This window comes from Tupaia chinensis, unplaced genomic scaffold, assembly GCF_000334495.1.
Source record: "Tupaia chinensis unplaced genomic scaffold, TupChi_1.0 Scaffold145652_1, whole genome shotgun sequence".
Lineage (NCBI taxonomy): Eukaryota > Metazoa > Chordata > Mammalia > Scandentia > Tupaiidae > Tupaia > Tupaia belangeri.
This window is the reverse complement of record NW_006205509.1, coordinates 942,446-958,257: the sequence shown is the minus strand read 5'-3', so window position 1 is coordinate 958,257 and position 15,812 is coordinate 942,446. Positions and strand designations below refer to the sequence as shown.

General features: G+C 43.2%; 1 protein-coding gene across 2 annotated transcripts in view; it reads left to right on the top strand.

Moving 5' to 3' along the window:
- Window positions 1-15,812, top strand: part of DIP2B (DIP2 acetate--CoA ligase B (putative)) — a gene marked incomplete at its 5' end in the record, with an annotated part of 144,588 nt that overhangs the window by 114,282 nt on the left and 14,494 nt on the right. For both annotated transcript variants that reach the window (XM_014584082.2, XM_014584081.2), the window contains 7 exon segments: window positions 3,694-3,817; window positions 5,961-6,082; window positions 7,313-7,424; window positions 12,039-12,148; window positions 12,634-12,764; window positions 14,576-14,744; window positions 15,272-15,442. In XM_014584082.2, coding sequence (XP_014439568.1) covers window positions 3,694-3,817; window positions 5,961-6,082; window positions 7,313-7,424; window positions 12,039-12,148; window positions 12,634-12,764; window positions 14,576-14,744; window positions 15,272-15,442 — 939 coding nt within the window.

Sequence of the window (15,812 nt, the reverse complement as noted above, 5' to 3'; positions counted from 1 at the left end):
GGGGGGGGGATTTTTTTTAACCCCCTTTGAATTTTTTTTTTTTTTTTTTTTTTTTTTAAAGAATTATTCCATCCAACTTTATTTATCCATTTATTTATTTTAATTTGACCAGAGAGTGGTAGCGTGAGAGAGAGAGCATGAGAAAGCAAGCCACCAGGCCCGGGACTCAAACTATGGTCAGCCATGTAGGAGTCCAGCGCCCCCAACCACAATGCCACCTGCTGGTCTTTAACACCACGCCACCTGCTGGCCCCCTTAGGTACTCTTGATCTTTCATCAGAAAATTTCCACTGCCACCTCTAAGGAGGGAGTTACTATTTCTTTCTCCTCATTTTGACATACACATATAAACTGTAATCACTTTAAGGTTGAAGTGGGACCTCCTGGAGCGTTGAGTACTGTCTTATGCTACAGTCATGTCTTCTGTATTCAGTTTTGATAGGAACGGTGGCACCACACTATACCTGCATAGATATACAGATATGTTGGATGCATTATGGCATACATTTTTTTTTTTTTTACCCAAATTGACTTTAATTTTTTTTTTATATCTCCCAGGAAGAAAATGACTTAGGTCAATATTTAAAAACAAAGTTATTTTTAGCATATGCTTAAATGATTTATTGCTAACAGATTTTTTTAATTAAAAATGATGGTACCAGCAGATGGTGTAGTGATTACATCATTGGACTCCCACGTAGTTGACCATGGTTTGAGTCCCGGATCCATCAGCTTAAACTCATGCTGAGCATGTGTTTATGTGTGCCCAAAATCCTGAGAAGAGAATGGCGGAGAAGAGATTGCAGTGTGGCTATCCCCCCTGGGGGGTGATTTCTTGCTTTTTGTCTCTCTATCTCACTGGCTAGCATACATACCCTATAACAAACTCTTAAAAAATAAATAAATAAAAATGATTCAAGAGTACATTTAGCTACTGGTTTTGGGTAGCTCACTTACCATAATATTTACTTTTTTTTTTTTTTTTTAATTTTTAAGAATTGCAATCTGGGGACCAGCAGATGGCATATTGGCTATGTCGCTGGACTCCCATGTAGTCGACCACGGTTTGAGTCCCGGACCCGGTGGCTTAAACTCTCGTTGGGCGCGTGTGCGTGTTCCATATCCCAATATGAGAATAGAGAAGGGATTGCGGCGTGGCCATCCCCCCTGGGATGGTGATTTCTCGCCTTCTGTCTCTCTGTCTTTCTGGCAAGCACATGCACCCTATAGGAAAAACCTCTTGAAAGAAAAAAGAAAAGAAAAAAATAATAATAAAAAAAAGAATTGCATTCTGAGGGAGTCAGCTGTTTTGCTTGTTTTAATGGCTGAGGCAGGCTAGAAGCATTGTGACTATGTGTGCAAGCAGTATTTTTCACCAGCACAGGGGAGACTGGAAGGACCTATTGGTGTCTGTGGGTTGGTTTGTTTGTTTGTTTGTTTAGAGGTTTTTTGCTATAGAGTGTGTGCATCTGCCAGAGAGAGAGACAGAAAGCAAGAAATCACCCCTAGGGGGCATGGCCATGCCACAGTCCCTACTCCATTCAGGGTCTTGGGCACGCATGCACATGTGCCTAGTGTGAGATTAAGCCACCGGGTCCGGAACTCAAACTGCAGTCAACTACAGGGGAGTCCAGCAACGTAGCCATTACTCCATCTGCTGGTCCTGGATTTTATTTTTTTATTTCATTTATTATAACTATTTTTTCCATTTTATTTTTATTTATTCATTTATTTTAATTTGACTAGAGAGAGAGAGGGAGGGAAAGTGAAAAAGCAAGCCATGAGGTCCAAGACTTCAACCATGATCAGCCATGTGGAAGTATCCAGCGCCTTAACCACCACACCACCTGCTGGTCCAGACCAACTGGATCTGAATTATTGCAATCTGCTCCTGTCTCCCTAAAATCTGGAAGTTAAGGTGGTGGATCTCACAGTCCCAGATCCAGTGGCTTGAAAAATCAGACCAGGAGGGACCAGCAGTTAGCATAACGGTTATGTCACTGAACTCCCATGTAGTCGACCACGGTTCAAGTCCTGGATCCAGTGGCTTAAAATCACGCTGAGCACGTATGCGTTCATGCCCAAGATCCTGAGATGAGAATGGAGGAGAAAGGATTGCAGCATGGCCATCCCACCTGGGGGGTGATTTCTCTTTCTGTCTCTCTGTCTCTCTCTGTCTTTGCAAAAAAAAAAAAAAAAAAATGGGGACGAATAGGTGGCTGGGTGGTTGAAGTGCTGCTCTCATGGTTGACGATGGTTCAAGTCCCATATGTGACGGCTTGCTCTCTCACTTTTCTCTCCTTCTCCCTCTCCCCATCTCTGTCTGGTGAGCACAGTCCTATAACAAATTTTAAAATAATAATAAAATTAAATAATTCTTTTAAAAAATCAGTGTTTAGAGTAACGTTAAGATTGTGGTTTCCTATGGAGGATAAGAGAAGGCTGTGAATGAGGAACCCATGGGTGCTTTGGAGCACTTGTCAGTATTCTTCTTCATGTTATATTCTTTTTTTAAAAAAAAAGAATTATTTAACTTTATATATTTATTTAATTTGACTAGAGAGGGACAGAGCACAAGGGGGGAGGGGGGCAAAAAAGCAAGCTGCCAGGTTTGAGACTCAAACTACGGTCAGCCATGTGGGAGTCCAGTGCCCTTAACCACCACGCCACCTGCCACTCCCCAGATACTTGCATTGTACTTTTTCATTAAGCTACATACATATTTTGTGCACTTTCTCTTATGTGTGTTTTATTTTATAATAGAAAGGGATTCACAAAGCCTAGCTCAGTGAGTTTATTGAGACTTGCAAGAGAAATTATTCTGAGAATCCAGAGTAGCTGGCCATCTTCCAGTCTCCAAATCTTCACTGTTAGCTACGAGTCTCTGAGTCATTGTTGATTGTTTTTGTCTATATGTTTACCAATAGCAAATTCTGGACTAAATCTGTGCTTTTATACACAGCAAATATTTGTGACTCCATGGCCAGAGTTTATTGTCTTGACCTCCCTTCTGCTCTTATCCTAATCTTATTTCCTCACTTTAAAATAAAATCCATAGCTATTTCTTTTTCTTCATTCGTTCTTCTTTTTTTTTTTTTTTTTTTAAGAGAGATTTTTGCTGTAGGGCACATATACTTACCAGAGAGACAGAGAGAGACAGAAAACAAAAAAATCTCCCCCTTAGGGGGAGTTGGCCACACCACAGTCCTTTCTCCATTCTCCTCAGGATTTGGGGCATGCACACGCACATGCCTATTGTGAATTTCGGCTCCCAGTCTGGGACCTGAACTGCGGTTGGCCATGTTGGAGTTCAGCAACATAACCATTATGTCATCCGTTCAAAATTTTGATCAAAATTTTTATTTGAGTTGTCCCTTCCTGGTTCCATATAACTGTTTCATAAAACTACCTTAAAGAATTATAAAGAAATTTGTTTCATTGAGTTAAGGTCAATATTGCTTATGTACCTACAGATATTGAAAAAGAAAAAGAATCCCATTGATGTAATGATACTAGGGGAATGTGTGTGTATGTGTGTGTGTTTATACTAGGGGTATTTTCACTGGAATTGGTAACTTGCTGAGGATAATCTCCCAATGCACAAGTTTTTCAGAGTGATGAAATACTGGCTTTACCTGTTAGTGTTTATTTCCTTACTGAGCTTTGACCAGCTTTTCCTTTCTTCTGTTTAAGGGAACTACTGTGTGCACAGCTAGCTGCCTTCAGCTTCATAAGCGAGCGGAAAGGATTGCCTCAGTTCTTGGTGATAAAGGACATCTCAATGCAGGAGACAATGTGGTGTTGCTCTACCCGCCTGGTAAGTGTGGGATTGGTGGACTAGACCACAAACTTTAAGAGGACAGGGACTCAGGGCCACCGTCTCTGGCCATGTAGGCTGTGTACTTCCCCACAGTGAGAGCACCATATGTCCAGGCCAGAGTGTGAGCCAACAACCCCCGCCCCAGTTGTACAGTATGATGGTTTTGTTGGGACCTTGTCTGCATCTTTAAACAAATGTCTCCCGATGGTGACGTCACCTTCGATCTTTTTTACTCTATGATGGTACAAAAGCCATTCACCTTTAGTGGTATTCTTCGTATATCCATACAACCATTTTGTTTTTCATTTTTAGTACAATACTCAAATTAAGTTACACTTTATTATAAAACAGACTTTGCGATAAATGATTTTGCCCAACTGCAGGCCAACATGAATGTTTTGGGCACATTCAAGGCAGGCTAGGCTAAGCTGTGGTGTTTGGTAAGTTAATATTAAATGCTTTTTTTTTTTTTTTTTTGGAGAGGCTTTTTTGCTATAGGGCGCATGCGCTCGCCAGACAGACAGAGACATAGAGACAGAAAGCGAGAAATCACCCCCCATGGGGGATGGTCACGCCGCAGTCCCTTCTCCTCCATTCTCCTCTCGGGATCTTGGGCACGCACGCACACACGCCCGGCGTGAGTTTCAAGCCACCGGGTCTGGGACGCGAACCGCAATTGACTACGTGGGAGTCCAGTGACATAGCCATTACGCTAACTGCTGGTTCCATTATTAAATGCATTTTGAACTTAACATGGGTTTACTGGGACATAACCTGATGGTAAGTTAAGCATCTGTTTTCCATTATCAGTGCCTGGCATGTAAAAGGCATTCAGTAAATATTAAATGAATGGATGAAGACTTCGGCTACCTGATTTTTGGAAACATTCAAAACAGATGCTTTGTTTGTAGGAGTGTTTAGGAGTGGGACTGTTTCACCAGGTTTCCAAAAGAACACTGTACATGAACACTCTTGACTTAACATTCCTAGTATCATGACTGGTGTTTAATACTCCTCTGTTATTGCTGCTTTCATCTTTCATGTTTGAATTTAACTATCTTCTTTTCAGAGGAAATAAGAATTATTTGGTGACAGTTTGGTGTGAAACTTTTTTACAAAATTTTATTCTAAATTTTTAGGTGAAATATTTGAGTTGTCCCTTCCTTTATTCTTTCTGCCACCTAGCCCGTTCTTGCAGCCTTCTTTGGACTTTTATCCCCCTCTGTCATTGTACCCTCTGGTTCTGTCTATGCTATTCATTTACATGGATACAGAGATTTCCTAGAAGGTCATCTGGTCTAGGAGTCCCCTACCAAGTTCTCATGATTCTGTCCTTCCATCAGTGAACGGTGTGGTGACGGATCAGCACACCCCGAGGAGACCTCTCTGCCTAGAGTCGTCTCATAGCAAGTCACATTTTGGCTCTCTAAAACTCACCCAGTGATAGAATGCCACCTAAGAAGTCTACTTCTTCTTTATATAGCAGCCTTCTAAATATTTAAGAAAGCTCAGGTATTCTCATCTCTCCTTTCTCCTTTCTTTTCCTACCAGTTAAGCATCCCTGATTTCTGCAGTTATTTCTAAGTAATATCAAGTAATAATATCAAAACACCCGCTTCAGGTATCTTTCAAGATTATACTTCTGATTTTCTTTTTGTTATTTATTCTTGCCTTCTGTCTTCTTTTAGGTTGTTTTATGTGCTTCCTTCTTCACCTTCAATTCCTTCTTAGTTTGTTCTGGATTGTCTCTGCTAGATTATGGTCTAAATAATCCATCTGAAGAGACCAGCAGTTGGCATAATGGCTGTCGCTGGACTCCCACGTAGTCAACCACGGTTTGAGTCCTGGACCCTGTGACTTAAACCCATGCCGGGCGCGTGTGCATGCGTGCCCAAGATCCCGAGAGGAGAATGGAGGAGAGGGGGTTGTGGCGTGGCCATCCCCCATGGGGGGTGATTTCTCACTTTCTGTCTCTCTGTCTTTCTGATGAGTGCATGTGCCCTATAGCAAAAACCTCTCCAAAAATAATAATAATCCATCTGGCACCGAGTTAATGAGTTGATTTTAGAAGTTCTGCCTTTAGTTTCTCAGTCATACCAGGCAGTTAAGTGACTGTCCTGATGGGTCCTCTGGCTTGCAGGCATCGAGCTAATTGCTGCGTTCTATGGCTGCCTATATGCGGGGTGCATCCCTGTGACCGTCCGACCTCCTCACGCCCAGAACCTTACTGCTACGTTGCCCACTGTCCGCATGATTGTTGATGTAAGTACCAACACTGTCTTCCTCAGTCCCATCCCATAAAATTCAGACCCGGACAACTGAAGATCCATACTGGTTTTCCAGGTTTGTTGAGTCAGGAAGTCAGTTTGTCTCCTGACCGCTACGTCCTTTCCCATAATCTGGCCAGAATGACCTCATTATTCAGTGAAGGAACTGTGGGACAGTGGTTGTTGGTGAGATACAGAATTGTATGTGGTTATTGTGAACACTTATAGAGGTGAAGGTGTCAGTAGTAATTCTTCATAAAATTTGTTTTTTCCTTCCCGATATTTTTCCTGCAACATAGCCAAGACGATTTCATATGCCAAACTGAATTCTCCCCAGTGTCAGGTCACTTTCATTTCAGTTAAGTTTCCTGAATTCGCTTGGTATAGCATTAAAAGCTATTGCAGATGTTGCTGGAGGTGATAGATGTTTTTATAGAATATGAGAACTAAAGAAGGTAAATCTCTATCACATCATATCCTAATGTACTTTAAAGCAAAGAGCAGTGTTGGCCAGTGTACTCACAGGCTACAAAATTCAGATTTGTGTAAAAGTTGTTTCTCTGAGAACTGCTGCTCTGTCAGCAACTTGAGCTACAGCATGAAAGCCATGTTCACCATAGATGATATTAATGCAAAGGTTAATTCAGCAAAATGCTCTTGTGATATTCTAAAAGCAGAATGAAAAAGCTGGGAAGGGATTTTTCTCTGTTGACAGAGACTGTGAGCAAAGTAGGTTACTTTGCATTTTCCTGTGTTTCTGTGGAAGCTTCTATCTGCTTCCATGTTCCTCAGATTCAGTGTATGTTCTAGGTCTGGTAAGTGTCACACTCGCTAGATGACTGCAAACACTGACTCCTTCACACATGGTTATCAGACTGGCTCTTCTTATTCTCTGAGCTCTGCAAAATCCACGTCTTTATTTTATTATGGCCTTCATGAAATCATGAGATTGCTGAATCCACACTGAGATCATAACTATGAAATGTTTGAAGATTGCTATTGTGCTGTGAACAAGTCTGCATTCTGAGAGGATTAAGTGGTACACATTTCCAGAGGGAAAAATGCAAGGGGAGAACAGAGATTCTTTCCATCCTGCGTGTGTTCTTTGAGACACTGATATGGCCCTGTCTAGTCTAGCGAAGTAGCTTTTAGCAGCAGCTGGAGCCCGTGGTGCTGCTGCGAGGCTAAGCCTCCTGGTGCTCACTGCCATCCTCTCGTCTTCTAGGTCAGCAAAGCAGCCTGTATTCTCACCACTCAGACGCTCATGCGGCTACTGAGGTCCCGCGAGGCGGCAGCAGCTGTAGACGTGAAAACCTGGCCGACCATCATTGACACAGGTGAGAGGCGATCTCTCCAGAGCTACCTGAGATCTCCTAGGTTCTCGTGTCAAACCTTTACACGGCTCTTACATCTCAACACATTCCACCTGCAAAAAGAGAGCACTTAATAGCCAGGCATCTTGTGCAACAAAAGGATGGACACTCCAATAATCAGATGTAAAGAAATAGATCACAGTATGCCAAGGGCTTTTTTAAAGAATTAGTTTATTTTAATCTTATTCATCAGCTTTTTTTTTTTTTTTTTAATTTGGCCACAGAGCAACAGAGAGAGAGAGAAAGCAAGAGAGCAAGTTGCCAAGTCCAGGACTCGAACCATTGTCGGCCATGTGGAAGTCCAGCACCTTAATCACTATGCCACTTACTGGCCCCAGCTTAGGGCTTTTTTTCTTTTTAATTTCTTAATTTTCTTTTTATTGCCAGAGGATGCATGTGCTTGCCAAAGAGAGAAAAAACACCCTCCAATGGAACGTGATCACCACAGTCCTTTTTCTTCCATTTCTTCATCCTATCAGGATATTGGGGCACACGTGCACATGCAACTGATGTGGTTTTCAAGCCACTGGACTGGGTCTTCAACCTGCAGTTGGGCATATAGGATTTGGTTCTCTATGCATAGAGCTTAACTGCTCAGCTACTGGCCCAGCCCTACCAAGAGCTTTAAACAAAAAAATCTTAGAATTATTCTTGTCATCATTGATAGTCATTTATGCTGGATGTGACCATGTACGAGTAGAATCATATAAAAGATTGAGATAATCCGAGCCTTGACTTGCAGAAGTGATGCAGTTGAAACAATGCTGGACTAGGAGTCAGAAGACCTGGATTCCAGTTTGAGCTTTCTTACTTAATGTCCATATAACTCTGAGTGAAATTACCCTTTTCTAAAATATCACCTACTCCCATGTGAGTCATAAATATTAGCTCAAAAGCAATATACTATGAAAATATTTTGAAAATCATAAAGTGCACACCTTTTTATTTTTTAGAGAGAGAAATTTGCTATAGGATGCCTATGGTTGCCATAGAGACAGAAAGAGACAGAGACAGGAAGAGAGAGCTCCCCCCTCAGGGAGATGGCCACAGTGCAGTCCCTTCTCCAATCTCCTTGGGATTTTGGGCACACATGCACATGTGCCCAGTGTGAGTTTTAAGCTACTAGGTCCAAGACTTGAACTATGGTTCACTACATTGGAGTCCAGTGATATAACCATTATGCCATCTGCTGGTGCCTGAAGTACACCAATTTTAAGAAGGAGGATAAGACATAGAGGTGACTGGGTAATTGGTGGGTGGTACTGGACTGACAGCTTTTGATTCAGGCAGATAGCTTTTTTTTTTTTAAGAATTACTTAATTTTATTCCTCATCATTATTATTTTAATTTGACCAGAGAGAAACAGAGAGAGAGAGAGAGAAAGAAAGTGAGAAAGCAAGCCACCAGGTCCGGGACTTGAACCACAGTCAGCCATGTGGGAATCTAGTACACTTAACCACCACTGACCCATGGCAGATGGGATTTAAATCCCGATATCCCTGCTACTCTCTGAATATCCTTGCCAACCTGGACAAAACTTTGTAAAATGAAAGTTGCAGTAACTACTTTGGTCTTGTAAAGATTAAATGATAAACTATAAAGCACCTAGCATGTAATATTAATGATAACACCTACCTGTATTGACCTTGTGACATGTTATTCATTTAATATGTGTTACTCAATTTTATCCTTACAACAGCTGTATTAGATAGGCGCTATTTTTATCCTTACTTCACAAATAAGAAAACTGAGGCACGGAGGCATTAAGTGACAGAACTAAAATTATGAGATTGCTGAATCTATACTGAGATCACACCCTGCTGGGACCAGCAGTTGACATGATGGCTATGTTGCTGGACTCCCATGTAGTCAACTGCAGTTCAAGTCCCAGAGCTGGTGGTTTAAACTCACACTGGCGCGTGAACGTGCCTGCCCAAGATCCTAAGAGGAGAATGGAGGAGAAGGGATTGTGGCCTGGCCATCCCCCGTGGGGGGTGATTTCTCACTTTCTGTCTCTCTGCCTCTCTCTTTCTGGTGACTGCACACACCCTATAGCAAAAGCCTCTCCCCTCCCCCCCCGAAAAAAGAAAGAAACCTTTTTTTTTACACCCTTCCAGTTTGACTTCATATGTAGCCTCTTAACCATTATCTCCACCTCCCACTTTTTATTTTTTTACTGAGTATCCTATACTGCCTACTTCAGCAACATTTATATGGATTTAAAAGCAAGGAGGGGGGCCAGTAAGTGGCATGATGGTTAAGACATTGGAATCCCACATGGCCTATTGTACAACTGGAGTCCTGGAGGTAGCAGCCTGAAAATCACACCAGGCCTGAGTGTGTGCATGCCCAAAATCCTGTGAGGAAAATGGAAGAGAAGGGATTGTGGCCTGACCATCTCCCCAGGAGGTGATTTTTCACTTTCTCTCCCTCTCTCCCCCCCCTTTCTGTTAAGTGCACATGACCTATAGCAAAATTTTTTTAAAGAATTAATTTTATTTATTCATTCATTTATTTTCAATTTGATCAAAGAGAGACACTGAGAGAAAGAGAGGGAAAGCAAAAAAGCAAGCCTCCAGGTTCAGGACTCAAACTGTGGTTGGCCTTGTGGGAGTGTCCAGCGCCTTAACCACTATGCTACCTGCTGGCCCCCAGCAAAAAAGAATTTTTTAATTGAAAAAATAAAAATAGGGACTAATAGATGGCCTGATGGTTATGTCACTGGATTCCCACATGACTGACTGTAGTTCGAGTCCCAGACCTGGTGACTTAAAACTCACACCAGGTGCATATGCGTGTGTGCCCAAAAGCCTGAGATGAAAATGGAGGAGAGGGGATCACAGCATGGCCATCCCCCTCCCCCCCATGGGTGATTTCTTGCTTTCTGTCTTTCTCTCTCTCTCTCCAGTGTGTGCACATGCCACATAACAAAAATCTCTCCAAAAAATAAATAAAAAGGGCTGACATATTTGTAATTATTGTGTGCCAGATGCTGTTAGGTTTTTAATATTTATTACTTAAGATGAGCAACAAAAACAAAACAAAGAGCACAATCATATATAATATACTATTGAAGATATATAGTATTTTAAATTTGTTTTCCATGTTTTCAGTTACCTGTGGTCAACCATGATCCAAAAACATTAAATGGGGTATTCCAGAATTAAAAAGTTTTTAAATCTCTGCCATTCTGAGTAGCATGATGAAATCTTGGGCCATTCTGCTTCAGCCCACCAGGGATGTGAATCATCCCTTTGTCCAGCACAGTTGTATATGCTGCTACCCATGAGTCACTCAGTAGTCAGTTCAGTTACCAGATCTTAACAAACTTAGTAAATATAGCGTTTGTACTGTCTGGTATTTCAGGCATCTGCCGGGGTCTTGTAACCCCACAGATAAGGGAGACTACTAAATAACATAAGCAGATTTATCTATGTGAATGATGCAAATCATAAGGGGCTCATCATATTTCAGGATGCCCTGAAACATGGGCAGACAGTAGGAAGGTTTCTTTAGGCACATGAACAGTCATGTGAGTGGCCCCACCCTACACAAAGGTAGATTAAAGCTGATAGATAGAGGAAGTCTTCCCTTATCAGAGATAGGTGTCCAATGATACAGAGATTTTTTTTTTTTTTTTTTGGAGAGGTTTTTGCTGTAGGGTGTGTGCACTCACCAGAAAGAGAGAAACAGAAACAGAAAGTGAGAAATCCCACCCCCCACCCACCCCCCGGAGGGATGGTCATTCCATAATCCCTTCTCCTCCATTCTCCTCTATGGATCTTGGGCACGCACGCACACACACCTGGCATGAGTTTTAAGCCACCAGATCCAGATTTGAACCACAGTCTACTATGTGAGAGTCCAGCAAAATTTCTACTACATCATATGCTGGCCCTTTCTCAGTTGTTTTAAAAGTGTTTTTTTTACTTTGAGAGATTTTTGCTATAGGGCGTGTGCGCTTGCCAGACAGACAGAGAGAGACAGAGAGATAGAAAGCGAGAAATCACCCCCCAGGGGGGATGGTCACGCCACAATCCCTTCTCCATTCTCCTCTCGGGATCTTGGGCACACACACACGTGCCCGGAGTGAGTTTTAAACCACCGGGTCCGGGACACGAACCGCGGTCGACTACATGGGAGTCCAGCGACATAGCCATTACGCTAACTGCTAGTCCCATAAAAGTACTTTTTATGTAAACATCCCAACTATTTTATACAGGAAGGTATATTTTAGAGATCCATTTTAGAGGAAAGAGAAAGAGTGGAATAACCCCAAGGTTGTGGAACTGGCAGACGAGTGTTGGGCCGTGCACACCAGCATCCTGCTTTCTTCTGTGCTATCCTTCCTGAACTTCAGTGAGCAAATTCATCTGCTTATGTTGTCTGGTGGTGTCCTCAGCACCCTCCAGGAGTCATACATGAGCTGCTTGGTTAAATAGTACCAGAAGCCTAAGCATTAGCAAATCCTAGAAGCTAGATCTGGCCATAGTGAGAGCACAGAAAACCAGATGAAGAGCAACGATTTTCATATTTTGGCACGTCAATTGACATTGGAGGATTTCTTTTTCATTGTAGATGATTTACCCAGGAAAAGGTTACCCCAGCTGTATAAACCACCCACTCCTGAGATGTTGGCATATCTTGACTTCAGCGTCTCCACAACTGGCATGCTTACAGGAGTGAAGGTAAAGGCATCTGGATATATTCACTCACTCACTGAATCCTGGCAGAATGCCAGGTCTGCAAAAAATAGAAATGACCACTGTCCTAGGGACTTTAGATGTAGAGGCCAAGTGGTTGTACCAGAGACCAGTAGGCGGAGGATCAAGGGTCCCTACTATATTTAAATAAAAGCACTGGCTCTTCCGGAGTAAGTTATCCCAAGGAATTTATATTTTGAAGTGTCTGAACCTAGCATGACACCAGCAGATAATAAGAGCCTCTAGTTAACGTCAGTGTGGACTCATAAGTTCACAATAGTATAAAATTTAGGATTAATGAACAGAAATGCATTAACTTAGTTTAGACTTAGATGACGCTTTGAAACAATTAAAAATATACTTAACTTTGCAGAGTTCAGGGAATCAAAACTTCTCAAAGCTGTTGTTAGAGCTGTTTCTCTGCCTGAAAGATGACAGCTCCACCCTGTTCCATGTTCCTTGCTTTGCAGATGTCCCACTCTGCAGTAAATGCTCTTTGCAGAGCCATCAAGCTCCAGTGTGAGTTGTACTCTTCTCGGCAGATCGCCATCTGCCTTGACCCTTACTGCGGACTTGGCTTTGCACTCTGGTGTCTCTGCAGGTAGGGACGGGAAAGCCAACGAAACAGAATGTGTGGGAATAAATGCTTTTGGACTGTTACCGTCTCATCCTTCCTTTAGCTCCCTGACTTGGTAAAGTTTCAGTAAAATGTTGATGTTTCCAGAGTTTAAGCACCTTGTGTACTGCTGTTTCTTAGTTTTGTCTGTATTCCCTTTTTTCCTTTCTGTTAGTTTCAGGCCTCATACAAAAGGGCAGTGACCCTTTTACCTACTCTCTGCTCCATCCTGTAGTCCTTGTTTTCAAAGCAGAGCCAAGTAGAAGGATGACACTAGAATGAAATATGCCACGCTTTAATAGCCAGAACATACCCCCTAGGCTTGGCAGGAAGGACCATAAAGGGGAGGGATGACTGTGTGCACATGGGAAGTCGCATGGTCGCCCTGGCCCAGTTGCTTCTTGTAGAGTAGCACATCCTCACTCCTTCCATCCTCTGCCCAGGAATCTCATGTTAGGCCTGCATCTTGTCCTTTGTGGTAGACATCATGAATGCATCACAAATGCCTGCCTGCACCGCAGCATCCTCCTCCTGTGTCTCATCTTTGTTAAGGTGGGATCATCCACCTATGGGCCCAGACTAGAAACATGGTCATTGTCTTCATCATTATCTTCAACTTGTATGTCTTTATGTCTCACCTCTAATTCACTTTCACGTCATTTGGCTTCGTTGCTCCTATACCTGTCTGCACATAAGAATCATGTAGGGGTCTTTCAAAAAATAAAACAAATTAAAGGGACCAGCAGATGGCATAATGGTCATATTGCTGGACTCCTACATAGTCGACCGCAGTTCAAGTCCCGGACCCGGTAGCTTAAAATTCAAGCCTGGTGTGTGTACATATGTGCCCAAAATCCTGAGAGAAGAATGGAGGAAAAGAGAGTGCGATGTGACCAGCCCCCTGAGGGTGATTTCTCACTTTTTGTCTCTCTCTATCTCTCTCTGGGGAGCACACATGCCCTATAGCAAAAATCTCTCTCTAAAAAAAGAAATAACAGCAGTCCTCATACTTATTGATTTAGATCTGCAAAGGCGGAGACCACAACACCAAGAGTTTTTAAATACCGGACTCCTGGGCTCCTAGTGACTTAGAAGTTTAGGCCTAAAGGCTGCAGACTGTCCATATGACATGTGACTGCCGTTTCTTCCTTCCTTCTTGGCTGCAATGTTGCGGATTTAAGCCCTCATCAACTCTGACCTGAACAGTTGCAGCCTCTCAGCCTTTAGTCACTTGGGTCTCCAACCCTTTCTCCATTTTGTTAGCTTTGCCTCAACTTACAGCTGCCTGCTGGGACAGGCCCAACTCCTTCATACAACAGCTAGCCCTTTCACAGTCTGGTCCCAGCCCCGCTGGCCTCACTCCTCCATGCACTCCGTGTCATACAACTTGACTTGGACACTCTCTCTGATGGCCTTAAATACACTGAACTTCACTCACCATTGTCCCCACTTCTTCCAGCCACTGTCAAGTTCCTACACATGGTTTGAGCCCCAGCTCAAGTGTCGCCTACTCCATGAAATGCTGCCATCCCTACCCCGGCTTTCCCAGCTTGAATGAATTACTCTTTATTCTGCCCTCTCAATGTCCTGTATTCACATCTTAGCCACTGCCCCACCACAGTCTGCTTTATTTTATACTTACTGTGCCTTGCGATTTGCATAGGAACAAGCCTTTACATCTAATATAATCCTACACCACCCTTTGCACTCAGTAAATACCGGTGGGTTGCTGGTGTTCTGAAGCATCAAGGAGTCTAGAGTGAGGTGATGATATCAGCTCTTGCTTCTCATTGCAGCGTCTACTCGGGTCACCAGTCCATCTTAATTCCTCCTATGGAGTTAGAAAACAACCTTTTCCTCTGGCTTGCCACTGTCAACCAGTACAAAGTAAGGGATACTTTCTGCTCCTATTCAGTGATGGAGCTCTGCACTAAAGGGCTTGGAAACCAAGTGGAGGTGCTGAAGGTAAGATGGAGCTACAAGTAGCCAGTCAGGCCACGGGGTTGAAAGGGCCAGAGTCGGAGATAACAGGCGGTTTGCCTGCTTCTGTCTAGTCAGTCAGCTAAATGATGGAAAGAGAGATGGAACAAATTTTCCATTGGGTACAAATCCTTTTAAGTTTATTCCATGAGCCAGAGAAAGAAGAGAACACTCCAGGGTCTTGATGCCACAGTCCACCCCCAGCTTCGGCTAGCCCAGATCACAGGCATGTCCCAGCCTGGCATAGTCACGGAGGCCTCTGGATGTGAACGCCTAACTTCCCCACGTGGTTCAGCCTTGTGCAGCTTTGCATTATACTGTGCCACACCTGGCCCCCCACGGGTAATGGCTGTAAGGAATACCCTAGCATTTGCTTTTCTAAAGGTTTTCTCTGTTTTTGGAAGTGGGAATACACAGTTCCTTGGGTTTCCTGACCAAAGAGGAGCAGTGGTCCTGCTGGTTCAGTCTTTCAGACGCTGCTAACTCCGCTCACTCGCCTGCTGTCTTTACAGACGAGAGGGATCAACCTCTCCTGCATCCGGACGTGTGTGGTGGTGGCGGAGGAGCGGCCCCGCATTGCCCTGCAGCAGTCCTTCTCCAAGCTCTTCAAAGACATCGGCCTGTCTCCTCGGGCCGTCAGCACCACTTTTGGATCAAGAGTCAATGTAGCAATATGTTTACAGGTGACCGACATGAAACTTTATCCCAACAAATGGAAGAATATGGCTACCCCAGAGCAGAGGCTTTGACGCCAGGCCACTGGGCTTGAGTCCCAGCTCCTCTTACTTGCTAAGGCCTCTTATCTTCACTAGTATGCCTCATTTTGCTCATCTAAATGAAGATAATAGTGTCATACCTCATAGGGTCGTTCTGTGGAATCACTGAGATACTAGGTCCGAGCACTGAGAACAGAGCTGGCACCAGTGTCTGTTCTTAGGAGGAGGAATATGTTCCAGGATGAGGAATCAAGATTTCTGAGACCTCGCTGAATTTCATTTATATCTGACATGTTTTTCTGTCTCCTCCATAGTTTACACCATTTTTTTCTAATCA